This window comes from Miscanthus floridulus, chromosome 2, assembly GCF_019320115.1.
Source record: "Miscanthus floridulus cultivar M001 chromosome 2, ASM1932011v1, whole genome shotgun sequence".
NCBI lineage: Eukaryota > Viridiplantae > Streptophyta > Magnoliopsida > Poales > Poaceae > Miscanthus > Miscanthus floridulus.
The window spans coordinates 38,188,574-38,206,076 of record NC_089581.1 but is presented as its reverse complement, the minus strand read 5'-3'; the positions used below and the strand labels follow the sequence as shown (position 1 = coordinate 38,206,076).

Sequence of the window (17,503 nt, the reverse complement as noted above, 5' to 3'; positions counted from 1 at the left end):
GAGTGACCGGACTCAGCCTCCCTGCGTCCGGTCAGTGTTGCATTGAGGGCTGCCCTCGGTTTTGTGACCGGACGCAGCACAGCGAAAGTGACCGGACGCGCAGGGCCTGCGTCTAGTCAGGGGATGACGTATGCTGACGTTAGTCGCTCGGTTTTGCGCCCAGAAGGAGAAGAACTGACCGGACGCGCAGGTCCGGTCATGGTGCATCTGGCTCGTCCGGTCGCAGTTTTGCGGCTCTGGATGCTCTCTGTAAGTGACCTGACGCCGGGATCTCGCGGGGAGCAGCGCGTCCGGTCAAGGTGTGGCATCGGCGCATGCCCGTGGGTTGACTTGGCACCGGCGCGTCCGGTCTTCGGGACGGCACTTCTAGTCATGACTTAACCCTTGGCGCGAGGCTAACTAGTCGTTGGTGATCGACGGGCACAGTTCAAAGGCAGGGACACGTGGCGTGCATCCGTTGACCGGACGCTGGCTTGGGTGCGTCCGATCGCCCCGACTAGCCCATCCGGTCGATGCGCAGTGGGCTGCTTTGTGAGCCCAAGGGCTCTATTCATGGGGCTTTCTATTTAATCTCCATTGGCCGGCTCTAAGCTCACTCTCTTGGACATTTGCATTGACATAGCAACCTTGTGAGTTTGGCCAAAGCCCTCCTATTCATCTCCATCATTGATTCATCATCTTTGTGAGATTGGGAGTGAATCCAAATGCATTGCTTGAGTGTTTGCATCTAGAGGCACTTGGTGTTCGTGTTTCGTTGTGGGATTCGCTTTGTTACTTTTGGTGGTTGCCGCCACCTAGATGGCTTGGTGCAGCGAGGATCGTTGAGCGGAGGAAGGTGCTTGTCTCCGGCTCCGATCGTGGTGATTGTGAGAGGTTCTTGACGTTTCTCTGGCGGAGAGTCAAAAGGTACTCTAGTGGATTGCTCGTGGCTTGTGTGATCCTCATCTTGTGTTGGTTGTACGGCACCCGATTGCGGGTTTGACGTGTGATGGCAATTAGCGCGTGAACCTCCAAATGAGTGAATCGCCACATCGAGGACTAGCTTGCCTGCAAGCAAGTAAACCTCGGTAAAAAATCTTATGTCATCTTGTCCGAGGATGTAACACCCTTGGTGTTACGCCTTAATCAAAACACTAAACCATATCATGAGCATCATGTTTATGTATTATTGCATGTGGTAAATGAGAAATTAAATTTTATTGCACTAATTCTCAAATTGAGCTCTAATTTATTCCTTGTCCAAATACTCTCTAGCACAGCTCAACTCACTATTGTCATCCTGATCCAACTCCATCTCTCACTATTTTATCTCCTTCTTGATCCCCGGAGCACGCCTCAGCACACTCGTAGAGCAAGCCCGCGTAGCACGTTTGCAGTACCCTTCACTGGTAAGTTTCGCCACGGTGTCATTACTTCGCCATGTCTTGAATGGCGAGTTAGGCAGCAGCCTCTAGCGTGTTGCACGCGCTCTTCAGCAAACGAAAATGACCGACCGCAGCAGCTCGTAGAAATTCGCGTGTCATCCATTATTTCTTGACCCTCACTAATGTACCCAAATAACATTCACTAGGATCCACCCGGTCATCACGTCCAACAAGCATCGTGAAGTCTAAGTTGCCCTTCTAGAACGTCATCTCTCTCCACGTGAGAGCTCCATAGCCACAAAGTCAAATGATAAATTATTGTCATTCACTAATTATTAGCATACCACTTGGCAAGAATTATATCTCCATCAATCTCGTGACGCGCCACTGTCCTCTCTCGTTGTTCTAATCACCTCCGCCTTTACTTCGCTTGCTAATCGCCTTGCAAAAATTATCAGCGCACGTCGCGCTGCCGCTGCCATAGTGTGTCGCACACGCTACGCATTAATCACTCACAAGCTCGGCCCGCTGAGCACTCCGCCTGGTTGCGTTGCAAACGAAGGTCGGACATACTTTTCCGCATGGCAGCACTGTATCACCCAGAAAATACTGTTCACAGTGGAAACACTGTTCCCCATAGAAACACTGTTTGCAAGCTCGGTCCAGCTGGGCGTCATTGCTCCAAACTAAATCAAAACTGTTTAATTGCTTTGGATTTGGATAAATAATATATTACGACATGGTCTTTAAGCGAGCTAATAATTTTAATATGGCTATAGTTCTTACTGTTCTACCTTCTGCTTCTATATGTAGCAATCAGTAGTACATAAATTATATGTTCTGTTAGATTATTGACAAAGCTAAATAGATTAATTGGTTTATATGTGCCATGTAAATATGCTTGAAAAAATATTCACTTTTTCAGTTATGAGTTCTTCATCATTTATCTCTGAAAAAAAAATCTGACGATAAGCACAAGGTCAAGTTTCAGTCCGTCCAACAGCACTCTGCATGTATTCGATACATTAGGCCAACCTGTTAGTTTAAAAATGAATCAAATGTGATATATATCCTATAGGCTCTACGTCGTGCACAACAGCTGCTTTTGACCTATGGTCTCCTCCCCCATTAATTCCTTGACCTGCATGAATGAACCAGCACCCCACCGCCAAGCACGTTTAGCCCAAAGCACACTCCAGTCCTGATGTGCTCGTAAGTCCAAGACCACTCAAAGTCCATCATTTGAATTAATTCACTTATGACCAAGGACCACACCACCGCACACGGCACGGACCCAGAGGACAACCCTGCCGACTCCTTCCGTGCTTCCAGTCTGCCTAGCTCGTCGTGACCACCCACGACCGATGCTATATATGGCTCTGATCCGCTCCACGCAGAGCAAGCAATTACTAAGCTCTCCGGTGTCTCTTCTCTTGCATTACCCCCGCACATCGATCACCGTAGGCGGCACTTCATTCAATTCCGAGGTAGCTAGCCTACAAGAATTCATTCATCCTTCTCTATTATTTTCTTGACCCGCGGTCTCATCCAGTATTTCTAGACCCACATCCATGTGCAAGTCAACAAGTTCAATTGCGTGATTAGCCTCCTTCAATAATATTATTTTCTTCATCTCTAGAGCTCATTTGAATTTATTTAGTGTGAAATAAATTTTGTTAGATTCCCAAATTCATGATCTATTTGTTAGTGTAATCAGTTCGTATAGTTTAGTGATACCTTTATGGCTACTTTATTACTTCGAAATACGTATTATTATTATGGTTATTTAGAGAATGAATTTTTACGATGCATTGGTAGAAGTGCTAGCCCTAGAATTCTTTTACAGTAGGTTCATTGTATTATTATGTGCTCACTGTAATTTTTGTGGCCTTAGAATAGGTTGATAAATATAGTAGCTAGTGCACCTTGTTTTATCATATATATAGTAAATTGATATTAACAATAAGAATGTCTTTAGTTGCTAAGATAATACATGAAGTGTTTCATACCTGTTTAGTGGGAATAATAGGTAACTTTGCGTATTAGTCATTAGAGTTAGCTTAGAAGCTTAGTAGATGTATTCTTATTTTAAGAGTTGCTGTTGCCGTATTACTAAGCGTTGCGTCATCATCACTGCATGCATATAGAGAACGAGCCACTAGAGATCGTGACCTTCGGCGAGCAGGAGTACGACGAAGTCGTCGAAGAGTACGAGGAGGAGATCCTCGTGCAGGAGGACGTTCTGGAGCCACCTGTCACTGACTTTGCTGACACCACGCCTGCCCAAGGCAAGCCCCGGTGCATAACCCCTATTTTAAATGATCACTGAATATATATCTATGATGTGCATTTAAGTTACAGGCATTTTATGAAAACTACATGCATAACTATATCTACCTATAAGTCCTACTAGTACAGGTCGAGTAGCTGCTATGCTCAGGATATCGGTAGCGTGAGTAACCTACCGTTACTCGTAAATAGGTGATAAATATGATCACTCATTATAAAATGGTGGAAAGGAAAATGGTGACCGGGCAGGGATATGGTTGGGTTCTGGTGGGTGTAAAGGGTTGTGTCCTGCGGCCAACAGGGCATAGCTCGGTTACACTTTTTCCCTGTCTGTGTCAATTAAGGACCGGTCATTGCATATGGCTCTAGGCAAGTCACAGATCTATTGTCCCAAGCACATACTTGGGTATGGGCGCATGGAAGACTTGTTACTCTCTTATCGCGGATCCAGCTCTTTCCGGACCGACTGATGGGAAGAGGAGGTGGTGGAGGTCCTTGCACCATACTGAGTCCGGGACTCAGGATGTGGGGGCTTGGAGTCCAAGTTTGGACGGGGACCTGGACACCCGGGACAGGAGAGTGATGTGTTAGTCCTGCTTGTGCATGGGGTACAAGCAGGGCGTGTGTCTTCGGGACACCCAGCTGGGCACATTGATTCGCGAATCGCCGGGCGATCCGGTACGGCTTGTCTCGTGTTTAGCACCGTAGTAAGAACTAAAAGTTGAAAGGAGAAGAAATAGAACTGATTGCTCAACTTTTGCTCGAAAGTAGAACATGTGCTTAGATAGACTGGCTAGATGATAACTTAATACGGTTGATAATAATAACATAAATAAGGACTCACTATTAGTATTGCTTTTTGCTAAAATAAACCAGCAAACCATAAAGCTTCTCATATTCCTTGGAGTCGGGAAATTATTCTCACTAGTCGGATAAGTCTTGCGAGTACATTGTGTACTCAGGGTTTATTTACCCATGTTGCAGGTGATGCATGAGAAGTAACTTTGTGTGGAGGATTCTTCTGGTGGGCTCAGACGAATCCTCGTTCTTATCGCTAGATGTTTATTTTAAATTATGCTGTTTATCATTCCGCACTCTGATATTTGGTATTGTAATAATGTACTTTTAAGAAACTCTGATGTATGAAATGGATAAGTATTGTAACTCGTTCTCATTATTGGATCCTTGGGAAAAATATGGATCTTTCGGGTTCTCCCTTGGGGTGTGCCCGACGGATACTGCCCGATGTAGCTTGCTTTCGGGGTGCTTAGTGTCTGGTGGAAGACGAGCACCTCCGTAAGTGTGCTATTTCGGGCGGTTCTGCCACAGAGGATTTCTTGGTATTCATTGTCATTGATTGTGATCATCTTGTGATTGGCTCAATTCCTCGACACGGCGGTATAATCATCACCACCCTCTCTTGTGCATTTACATTTCTAGTGTTGCTTTGTTCTTTAGTATAATTAGTTTTGAGAGCAAGCTTGTGTCGGGTCTAGTGGTTAGTGAGGCTCTTTAGCTAGTCTTCGAGAGTTCACTAACTTAGTGTAGTGACTTAGCCAATTGTGTGTTTAGAGATCATAGTCACTAGAATTGTGGTAGGTGGCTTGCATTTTTAGTAGGCTAGCGCAACACTTGCTTCGCCGTTTAATTGTTTAACATCTTTGCTAAGAGTTGTAGAAATTTTCAATAGGCTATTCACCCATCTCTAGCTATTAGGACTTTTCATTAAGGTTTCTGGTTTGGAGAAAAACGCTAGGGGAATTTTGACTTAGGCGTGCATTTTTACTTGATTCTGCTTCTTCTATCTTCACCGAAACCCTAGCTTGCTAGCCCAACTAATTGTGACAATAACTAACATAAAATTGTGCTGATTTTGACTAAAAAAAGGGATAATTATACCATTAATCTAGAGAAATTAGCACTAATAAAAGGCAATTAGGGTTTATTGAGTGTAATTAAGGCTTAATTGAAAACAACTAATACTTAAAGTTGACAATTAGGGTACATGGGTTAGGCTAGCTCTGGCGCCAAATGTTAAACTTAGTATTTGTTTAGGATTGTGATTAGCCTAACACATAAACACCTACACTTTAACACTTAGTTGAACTTAATTAACTGGCCTATTGGATGAAGATGCCCCTTACCTACCCACAGTAGCAGCATGGCATCGGAGGTAGATGTGTTACTCTGGTCATCCTCCTCCTCCTCCACTGGTCATCAAATCACCATCACAGGAAGTATGGCGTCAGTTCTCTGGTCTTCCTAGCGAGGGGGTGGGTGAGGGAGGCAATCAACGACTAATGTGCATCACGGTGCAAGGGAGACACATGTGATTCAGGGGGGCTTCATTTAAGAAAAATAGAAAACCACCTTTCAAACTAGTTAGAGGACTAAATTTATCTGGTCTTGACAGTTAGAGTGTGCCTCCTACTCGATTCGTAGTTCAAAGTTGAAAATCGGACTGACATGCAACTTACATGTTGAAAAATGTACTTCAACTCTTAAAGGTATAGGCCTGTTTGAGACTGCTCCACCAACTCTACACCATAAACTCAAGCGTGGAGCAGGTCCACAAAAATCTAGAGTTTCTGGAGCACCCATTTAGCTCTCACAACTCCACCTTTTTTCTGGAGCAGGATTTGTGGAGCTATACTTGTTTGGCTAAAAACAGAGCGGAGCAATCCAAACAGAACCTAGGAAATTGGGTAACAGGCAGCATTTAACTGTTGAAACTGGACAAATTTAGTCCTCAACCGGTTTTCTATTTTATAAAAGTAATAAAATCAGGTTTACTATCTAAAAATCATAAATAATTCATTAGATCAAAAAATATGAAACTAGTATAGTTTTTTTTTTCAAATATTTTATCTACATGCTTATGATCTATATATAAAGTTGTTTGAAATTGATTTATTTTTATTCTTATTGCTTTATTGCTCGTAGTCATGCTTGATATTTATTTAAAACAAATATGATCCAAATAACTCTAAATAGACCACCTACATCTAGATAAAATTTTTAGTAGAAAATTGTACTAGTTCCATATATTTTATTTTTTAGAGATCAAACCTGAATTTATATTTTTAGAAAATAGAAAATCGCCTTTGAAATTTAAATTTGTCCGGTTTTGACAATTAAAGGGTGTCCATTACCCAGTTTTGTAATTCAAGGTTGAAAATTGGACTGATGTGCAACTTGGAGATTGAAAATTATACTTTATCCATAGTTTAAAGTTGAAATCAGACTACCATACAAATTGAAGGTTTGAAAGTATACAGTACCCTTTTATCACCCAGAACTTGGAATGAGAAAAAAAACATGACTCTTCTGTTCATTTTGTGGCTTCTAATGTTCGTTTTGCATCGTGATTTGTTCTCCGGTAACCCGTCATGTATTTTCTAAAGACGGCAGCTGCAGGATTGTGGAAGGGATTTGCTGGACAAATGGGTCTTGGCTTTTGCTTGGCAAGTGACAAGAAAATTTAAAAGGATGTCCTTTGTCCCTATGAAAGTTTCCGCATATGACAGCACGGCCTGTTTTAGATAAAAAAATGCATTGCTTTTGTCATATTAAACAACCATTTAATTTAAACATATGTGGACAGGTCAACAGTGGGTGCTTGTCTGTTTTGTTTTTGTATACATGTAATTGTTTAGTATCTGATGAAAGAGCTAAGCCATTGCTAGTGTCACCAACGTTTGATATTCAGCGCGATGGTGAAGATTTGGAATGGTGAACAATATTTTTCTAATCTTCTCTCCGGTGCATTTACAAGGCAAAGTTATTGGATCATCTTTCACTTCATGGTCATCATCTGTCCATCTGAACTTAACCTTGGTTGCCATGTACATGCAATATTTTCTTGTCATTGTTAGCTGTATTATCTCGGATGTCTTATGAAAAGATATCAGGATAAAAAGAAAGATTAAATGTTTTGGCATCCTCTTAGTCAAGAATTTCTTCTCTTTCTGAGAGTAACCGAACAAGGTATGTGTTGTATTATTAGTTGGACTTACATTACATTTCTTTAAACCATTTGGTTGTTCCACTATCTGCTGGTAACTGGTTAATCTGGTGAGATCATGTTTAACAGGCCTGCAACAATGTTGGATTGGTCCACATGCATGTAACTGGAGAAGCTGCAATTCAGTGAGTATTCAGTCTTTCGACATGTAGTACTTCAATCAGAAAATAGAATGGTGCTAGAAATTTTCTGCAAATATATTCTTAAAATTCATATATTTACCTATTTACCCTGTCATTATTTCGTCCTGAATGGGGTAAAAATTCATTGAGCAGCAACTTGCCTGACTACTTATTTACAGAGATGTCTCGACAAGTTAAAGACCCAATCAAGAAACAACTACATGGTCTAGAGAATGAAAAGTGACAAATACCTAATCTTAATATAATATACTAATCCTCAATGACTGAACAGACGCATAGATCTATGAGAATTAGGATATCATATGAATGACTCAACAAACACCACTAAGGTATTGCTAATGACCCCAGTGTGACCTCAACAATTAAGTTCGCAGTTGAATAATCAAGCTGCAAACTGAGATAATCAAGCTGCCTGGCGTTCGTACATATTGACTTAATGAGTCGGTCAATGGTTGAGTGGTACCGTTTCTTTTCCATGCATCTTTCACAATCGCTTGCTTGCCATTTCCAGAGTAGGAGCATCCTGAACTCGAGGGGATTCCGTATATTTTGTACTTGCTGACTGCTGACATTGCTATGGCTTTCAGCAGCTCAGCTGTTAGCCATTGGTGTTACACCTTGCTCCTGATCAGTTGCAGCTTGGCCCTGCCGTACAGGAAGGAGTACTTGCCTGAGACCTACAGGGCTACAGCTAAGGCCGAAGAAAATTGTACTTCAAATACTTTTTTTTTTATCTTGGCTCCTAATCATTGTATATATATAAGGTAAGTTTAAGCTACATCTTGAGAGCTGTATTCATCATCACTAGATCGAAGACTAACCAAATCTGACAAATGGAGCGACTTCGTTCAAGGCCTGGAGTGCTGAAGCTTCCGTACATTACTGAACGCGAGCTCCTCTGTTCAAGGCCTGGCAGATACTTTGCCACCATAATCATCTCTATTCGGTGGATGCTTTGCCACGCGGCTTCATCTCTTCTGTTGGCAGCCTCTGCGTTGTTGTTATTTTCCTTTCAGGTCCCCTCAGTTAGGTTGGGGCGGAGGGCCCTCTCCTTGCCGCGCCTTTTCCTTTCTCTTGTGTTTTATGCTCTTAACCACTACCTCTGTGCTTCTGTAAGCTGTGTTATGGGTTCTCCTATAGCTGCGTTGTGTAATTCGTCACTCTCTTCTTCTTAATGAAATACACGTAAAGTCGTTTTTCCGAAAAAGAAGTCTTTCAACATTTAGTACTCCAATCAGAACATAAATGGTGCTAGAAATTTTCTGCAAAAAATCTTAAAATTCATATATTTACCTGTTTACCCGTCATTGTTTCGTTCTGAATGGGGTAAAAATTCATAAAGCAGCAATTTGCCTGCCTACTTATTTATGTCTCAACAAGTTAATGACCATATCAAGAAACAACAACTTTTGATCTCTAAAGAATGAATAGTGACAAACACCTAATCTTAATGTACTAATCCTGAATGACTGAAGAGACGCATAGGTCTATGAGAATTAGGATATCAATCTGAATGACTGAACAAACACCACTAAGGTATTGCTAATGGCTCCAGTGTGACGTCAACAATAAGGAATTAAGCCCACAGTTGAATAAAGAACGGAATCACGGATCACCAGCGCACGCTGCAAACTGAGATAATCAAGCTTCCTGGCGTTCATACAGATTGACTTGTATATTGAGTCGGTCAGTGGTACCATTTCTTTTCCATGCATCTTTCTCAGTCGCTGGCTTGCCATTTTGAGTCGCTGGCTTGCCATTTCTCAGTCGCTGACCTTATATATTTTGTACTTGCTGACTGCTGGCATTGCTATGGCTTTCAGCAGCTCAGCTGTTAGCCACTGGTGTTACACCTTGCTCCTGATCAGTTGCAGCTTGGCCCTGCCGTACAGGAAGGAATACTTGCCTTGCCTAAGCCCTACAGCTAAGGCCGAAGAAAATTGTACTTCAAATACATTTTTTAGAGTTAAATGCACCAGAGGTCCATTAATTTATGAGGAAGTTTTGGTTAGGTCCATCAACTTTCAAAGTGGATTTTTTGGTCCATAAACTTTGTCGTCGTAAACTAATAGTCCAAAACCAGCCACGTCAGCACCAACATCTGATGTGGCCATGCCACATAGGCAGCTCCTAGGTCAGACCATCATGCCAGCCGGCATGGGCATGCCGCGGCACTCTGCTCGCGCGTCACGAGAAAAAGGAGGGGCGGGCGCTCCTGCAGAGCCCTGCTCGGCACAGAGCGCAGGCACGCGGGGCGGTACGGAGCAGTGCGGAGTCAACGGCTGCTGCTGCAGAGAAAAGACCGGGGCGCACGCGACAGGGCGGAGCCGAGGCGTGGGGTCACACGGCGCTCGCGCGAAGAACGGAGACGGCGGCGCCTGCTGCCGTTCGGTGAGAGAAAGAAGAGAGCTGTCTGAAGAACAGATGAGCAGGGAGCCGCCGCTATCCGTGCCGTTGTGCCGTCGATCTCCTCGATCCACGTTGGCGTCGTGTGCAGAGATGTGGCTGCCTCTTGGCTTGTTAGCTTTGCACGTGAGCACGTATCTGCAAGCACACATGCACCTGCATGCATGTAGCTCGACGCACTCCGGCGTCGTGGTGACGGCCTGACGGTAGATGGCATGGGCGTTCGTCGATCAGCCGCTGATTGGCGTGCGTGGTTAGCCGGCTGACCTCGCCCTCCTGTGCCTGCTCTTCCGACACGCCGCGGCTTCCGTGTGTTCCTCCCGTCGGCGTTGACGATGGAACTCGGTGTAGCGTGCGTGGACACAGACCGGCGCAGGTGCTCACGAACGAAGCCGCCGCTGTTGTGGCCATGCGGGCGGGCGAGCAAGTACTGCCGCCGCTGCCACACAGGCACGAAAGAAGGCCCGCCGCGGGCCGTGGCATTGCGCCAAGGCAGGCTGGCAGCCGCCCGACGAGCCTGTTGCCGCTCAGGTCCAGCTCCACGAGCTGGCTGGAGGATCCGCCGTCGAGCTGGTTGGATCCCAGGCACAGCTGCTGCAGCCTCCGCATCCTCGACCTCTCCGGCAACGCCTTCTCCGGCGCCATCCCGGGGTCCCTGTTCACCGCCTCCTCCGCGCTGTAGGAGCTGTGCCTCTTCCGCAACGGCTTCTCCGGCGGGGTACCGCCGCAGCTGGCACTCCTGGGCGCCCTGACGCGGCTCGAGCTGCAGCACAACGCGCTCGCGGGGCCCCTGCTGAGGCTGGACGCAATGCGCTCGCTGGTCCACCTCGACGTGAGCGGCAACGCGCTGTCGGGCTCGCTGCTCGGCGCACCGGGGACGCTGCCGCCATCGCTCTGGTCCGTCGCGGCGCGCAACAACTCCTTCTCCGGGCCGCTGAGCGCTGACAGAACGCCGAACAGAGGAGGACAACACACGCGAACACAAAGTGGACACAGGGAATTTTGGTGCTGCAAAGCGGCAGCGTTTCTTGTTGATTGCTATCTCTATTTAAGCAAAGTACATGCAGTATATATGGATACAAAATGACTGAATCAAACACAGCACGCTCGTGATCAGCCGCTGCCATCCCAACACCCTGGGCCGTGCCGTGCACTAATCTACTTCCTAAAATAGAAGATGTACCCTGGGATTACTATAACAATCTCCTCCTAAGCCCTAGAGTATATTTACACAAGATCCTTCGTGCCGATCCCACTACGGAGTTCCTGGAACCGGCTACGACCAAGCGCCTTCGTGAGGATGTCGCTCAGCTGCAGCTCAGTGCCGATGAACTCGACGTCGATCAGCTTCCTGTCGCAGCATTCCCGGATAAAAAATGGAACTTCACGTCTATGTGCTTGCTCCGGTCATGATGCACAGGGTTCTTCATCAGCGCGATGGCGGACTTGTTGTCCACCTTGAGCTTGGGCACGAGGACTGCTCCTCCGACGAGCTCTGCCAGCAACCGCGCCAGCCAAACTGCCTCGCATGCGGCTGCAGCAGCCGCGATGTACTCTGCCTCGCAAGAAGACAGAGCAACCACCTTCTGTTTCGCCGATTGCCAAGCAACTGGCCCTCCCGCCAGGAAGAAGATGAGGCCGCTGGTGCTCTTCCGATCATTGACATCTCCGGCCAAGTCACTATCAGAGTAGCCCAGCAGCTTTGTCGCTCCTCCATTCTTCTTGCCCGGATGGTAGTGCAGCCCCCAATGCAGTGTCCCCGCCACATACCGGAGAACACGCTTGACTGCAGCAAGGTGCTCTTGACGCGGCGCCTCCATGAACCGGCTAAGATATCCCACCGGATACGCCAAGTCTGGTCTGGAGTTACACAAATACCTGAGGCTGCCGATGAGGCTGCGGTACTCTGTGGCATCCACGCTCAGCGTCGTCCCTTCCTTGAGCAGCTTCAGCTTCGGCTCCATGGGCGTGGCACTGGCATTGCAGCCAGCCAGCCCAGCCTTCTCAAGGATTTTGGTGGCGTAGGCGCTCTGACGAAGTGTGATACCATGGGCTCCCTGGACAACCTCAAGCCCAAGGTAATAAGAGAGGAGCCCAAGATCACTCATCTTGAAGATGTTTTTCATCTGCGCCTTGAACTTTGTCACTACACCTGCATCACCTCCCGTGATGATTAGATCGTCGACGTACACGCCCACGATCAGACGGCCACCTCCCTTGCCGCAGGTGTACATTCTGTGCTCGTCGACGCAGCGCGTGAACCCGAGGGTGATTAGCTTGGCGTCCAGCTTCTGATTCTAGGCGCGTGGAGCTTGGCACAGCCCGTACAACGCCTTGTGGAGTCGAAGCACCTTGTACTTGTGCTTGTCGTCGACGAACCCAGGAGGTTGCTGAACGTAAACCTCCTCCTGGAGATCGCCGTTCAAGAACGCCGACTTGACGTCCATGTGGTGGACGCCCCAGCCGTAGTGCGCCGCGATGGTGAGTAGCAGCCGCACCGACTCCAGTCTTGCGATGGGCGTGAAAACCTCCTCAAAGTTGACGCCGGGACGTTGGACGTAGCCCTTGGCGACGAGACGCACCTTGTACTTCACGATGTCGCCGTTCTCGTCGCGTTTAACCTTGTACACCCACTTCAAGTCGATGGCGCGGTGACCACGCAGGAGCTCGACCAGCGACCATGTCTTGTTTTCACGGATTGATGACAGCTCCTCCTCCATCGCGGCAACCCAGTTTGGGTCACCGTCAGCCTCTTTCAGCGACCTGGGCTCCTCCACACTCATAGCGTGCAGCTCTGCCTCCACGGTGTCGTGGTGCGCCAGTCCGGGCACGGCGTCCGTGCCCAGAACGTTGTCGAGCGTTCTGTACCAGTGCTCCACGTCCTCGTCATCGTCTGCGTCGAGGTTTGTGGTCGGTGGTGAGCGGCATCACGAACTCGACCTGCGCCGCCGTAGGAGCACTGGGAGTGGCCGGAGGTGGTGTGGCAGGCTGCACCTCCGGTGTGCGTGAGGATGCTGCAGCAGGTGAAGACGAAATCGCTGGCTGCGTCTCCGAGCGTTCCCGCCTGAGCCGGTACTCCCACTCGACGGTGAACGGCTCAAGCCCGGACCTTGTCGCAGAGTCGCCCCACTCCCAGCGCGCGTCCTCATCGAAGACGGCATCACGCGAGACATGGATGCGCTCTGAGCTGGGGTCGTAGAAGCGGTACGCTTTTGACCCGTCCTGGTAGCCGATGAAGACCACCTTCTGCCTGCGATCATTGAGCTTGCTGAGGTGCGGGCGGAGGCGCTTGATGTAGGCCACACACCCGAACACTCTGAGGAAGTGCACAGGCGGCTTCTTCCCGTACCACGCCTGGTACGGCGTCATCCCGTTGAGCACGTTCGTCGGCGACTTGTTGAGCAGGAACACAGCGGTGTGCACCGCTTCTCCCCAGAAGTGGCCAGGCATGCCGCAGGCACGCAGGATGCTCCTGGCAGTCCCCACAATCATCTGGTTTCGACGCTCGACGACGCCATTTTGTTGGGGCGAGTACGGCGCCGAAAAATGACGCTGGATTCCTTCTCCTGCACAATGCTCTCCAAACTCAACCGAGGTGAATTCCCCACCATTGTCAGTGCGAAGCACTTTCAATTTCTTGCCGGTCTCGCGTTCAACACGAGCTTGGAACATCATGATGGCCGCCGGCGCTTCTGCCTTTGTGCGTAGGAGAGTGAGCCACATATAGCGGCTCATGTCATCCACCAGTAGAAGGAAGTAGGCGTTCCCGGCTAGTGTTGGTGGCGAGATCGGACCGTAGAGGTCTCCATGTACTAGTTCAAGCTCCTCCTGAGCTCTGAACTTTGTAGCCTGAGAGAATGGCGTGCGCTTCTGCTTGGCCAGAACACAATCCTCGCACACCTGTTCAACATGGTCGATGGAGGGTAGGCCGCGCACCATGTCCTCGCGTCCTAGCTTTCGCGGTGACTAGAAGTTGAGGTGCCCGTACCGTTCATGCCACCGCCACGCGACGTCGCCGACACGCGCGGTGAGGCACACCGGGGCGGCGATGCGCATGTCGAGGTAGTAGAGGCAGCTCGTCGAGCGAAACACCTTGGCGAGTAGTTGGCGCTGTAAGTCGAAGAGACGGAGTATGCCGGCCTCGATGTCCACCTTGAAGCCGTCCTCGTCCATCTGACCGAGACTTACAATGTTGGTGGTGAGGCGCGGGATGTAGTAGACCCCTTCCAGCCGGCGATGCTCGCCATTCTTGCAAGCGAAGAGGACGGTCCCCTTCCCCTTGATGTCGACCACCGACCCGTCGCCGAATCTGACGGTGCCGGTGACGCTCGTGTTTAGCTCGGTGAAGACGGCTCGCGACCCCGTCATGTGATTCGTCGCGCCGGTGTCGAGCACCCAACGGCAGGGTCCCACAACCTCCTTCTCTTCCTCACTGAGGTGGAGGAAGACCTTCCGCTCGACAAGGTGGACGCAGGGGCGCAGATCGGCGGCAGCGGCGGCGGCCAGCGGCAGGCTAGAGTGGGGAACCAATTTGGGCGACGCAGTTACCTCAGTTTCGGCCTCGATGTACATCAAGGCCCGTTCCTCCTCCTCCTCGGCCTGGGCCACATGGGCCGCGGCCTTCTTCTTCCCGCGGCAATCTTTGGCCCAGTGGCCTATGTTGCCACAGTTGTCGCAGCGATTGCCGCGTGGTGGCCTCCCGCCACCGGCGTTCCCAGCGCCCGCGTTCTGGCCGTTGCGGCCATCCCGCGACGATGATTCCTCGCCGCCATGTCTGCGTCCGCGTCCACGGCGCTTTCCGCGGCTGCTGGAGCCCGTGCTGCCACCGGAACTATCCTGCTCACGGCGAGCCTTGCGACGGGCCTTCCAGTCCTCCTCACAGAGCATCAGGCGCCCCATGGCGTCCGTGACCTCCTTGGGCTTGGCGCGCTCCTCGAACACACGTAGGCGCCCGATGACCTCCTCGAGCGAGACGTTGTTGAGGTCAAGGAACATCTCGAGGGAGACGGCGGCCTGCGAGAGCTTGTCCGGGACGACCTGCAACAACTTCTTCACTACCTCAGCGCCGGTGATGTTGTCGCCGAGAACACGGAGGTTGGTGGCGAGCGTCGTGATGCGGAGCCCGAACTCGGTGACGGTCTCACCCCCATTGAAGGTGAGAGTGCTAAATTCACGACGAAGCTGCTGTGCGCTGGCGTCGCGTGCGCGTTCGTCGCCGATCCGCAAGACCTTGACCGCTTCCCACGCTTCCTTCACGGTCCGCTTCCTGGCGAGAGTGCTCCACAGCTCAGATGGAACCGAGCGCAGAAGCCCTGCCATCGCTTGGCGATCGTCGTGGTACTCATCCTCGTCGGCGTCGGTTTCGATTCCGAGGTCGACGGCGTCCCAGACACGAAGAGTCTGGAAGTTCACCTCCATGACCAACTCCCACTCCGGATAATTTGTCCGGGTTAGCATCGGCCAGGTGACGTTCGCGGACGGCCGCTCGATGATGCGCTCGACGACGCGTGACCCGGCGTCCCGGGTGCGCGACTGGCGACGGCGGCTGTTGGAACGTCCCCGGCGACGTGGTGGCGACTTCGACAGCTTCTCTTTCTTTCCACCGGAGCCATCTCCCGTCTCCAGCTTCTTTGCTGGTGACTGCGACATGGTGACGATGGAACTGGCTCTGATGCCAATTGACAGAACGCCGAACAGAGGAGGACAACACACGCAAACACAAAGTGGACACAGGGAATTTTGGTGCTGCAAAGCGGCAGCGTTTCTTGTTGATTACTATCTCTATTTAAGCAAAGTACATGCAGTATATATGGATACAAAATGACTGAATCAAACACAGCACGCTCATGATCAGCCGCTGCCATCCCAACGCCCTGGGCCGTGCCGTGCACTAATCTACTTCCTAAAATAGAAGATGTACCCTGGGCTTACTATAACAAGCGCCGCGGCTCTGGCCGCGCTCCCCACGGTGCGGGTGCTGGACCTCACGGGCAACGCGGTGTCCGACGCGGTCCCGGGCGCCGCGCTCGCGCACCCGGCGCTGCAGCAGCTGCGCCTGGGATCCAACTAGCTCGACGGCGGATCCTCCAGCCAGCTCGTGGAGCTGGACCTGAGCGGCAATAGGCTCGTCGGGCGGCTGCCAGCCTGCCTTGGCACAATGCCATGGCCCGCGGCGGGCCTGCTTTCGTGCCCGTGTGGCAGCGGCGGCGGTACTTGCTTGCACGCCCGCATGGCCACAACAGCGGCGGCTTCGTTCGTGAGCACCTGCGCCGGTCTGTGTCCACGCACGCTACACCGAGTTCCATTGTCAACGCCGACGGGAGGAACGCATGGAAGCCGCGGCCTGTCGGAAGAGCAGGCACAGGAGGGCGAGGTCGGCCGGCTAACCACGCACGCCAATCAGCGGCTGATCGACGAACGCCCATGCCATCTACCGTTAGGCCGTCACCACGACGCCGGAGCGCGTCGAGCTACATGCATGTAGGTGCATGTGTGCTTGCAGATACGTGCTCACGTGCAAGCTAACAAGCCAGGAGGCAGCCACATCTCTGCACACGACGCTAACGTGGAGGAGATCGACGGCACAACGGCACGGATAGCGGCGGCTCCCTGCTCATCTGTTCTTCAGACAGCTCTCTTCTTTCTCTCACCGAACGGGAGCAGGCGCCGCCGTCTCCGTTCTTCGCGCGAGCGCCGCGTGACCCCACGCCTCGGCTCCGCCCTGTCGCGTGTACCCCGCTCTTTCCTCTGCGACAGCAGCCGTTGACTCCGCACTGCTCCGTACCGCGCCCGCGTGCCTGCGCTCTGTGCCGAGCAGGGCTCTGCAGGAGCGCCCCGCCCCTCCTTTTTCTCGTGACGCGTGAGCAGAGTGCCGCGGCATGCCCAGGCCGGCTGGCATGATGGTCTGACCTAGGAGCTGCCTATGTGGCATGGCCACATCAGATGTTGGTGCTGGCATGGCTGGTTTTGGACTATTAGTTTACGACGACAAAGTTTATGGACCAAAAAATCCACTTTAGAAGTTGATGGACCTAACCGAAACCTCCCCATAAGTTAATGGACCTCTGGTGCATTTAACTCTTTTTTTTATCTGCGTCGTTGTTCTATGGCTCCTAATCATTGCATATATTTTTAGATAATGGATAAAACAAATATCCGGCCTCTACATCAAGGATGTACACAGCCCATTATTACAAAGTTTTGGATGAAAAAAAATGAGAAAGCCATAGTCTTATAGATCGACCAGGACGCTAGTTCAAACAATATAAATGTTTCCA

The 17,503-nt window shown here is 50.1% G+C and overlaps 1 protein-coding gene across 1 annotated transcript; it reads right to left on the bottom strand.

Moving 5' to 3' along the window:
• Positions 1-14,192: 14,192 nt before the first annotated feature.
• On the bottom strand, positions 14,193-15,875 carry LOC136536370 (uncharacterized). The gene has a single exon (XM_066528690.1). It carries the CDS (start codon positions 15,873-15,875, stop codon positions 14,193-14,195), a length of 1,683 nt encoding a protein of 560 aa, XP_066384787.1.
• Between the last annotated feature and the right edge of the window lie 1,628 nt (positions 15,876-17,503).

What these genes read in the sequence shown, in the direction of transcription:
- LOC136536370 (XM_066528690.1), bottom strand. Translation starts at nt 15,875, where the DNA reads ATGTCGCAGTCACCAGCAAAGAAGCTGGAGACGGGAGATGGCTCCGGT.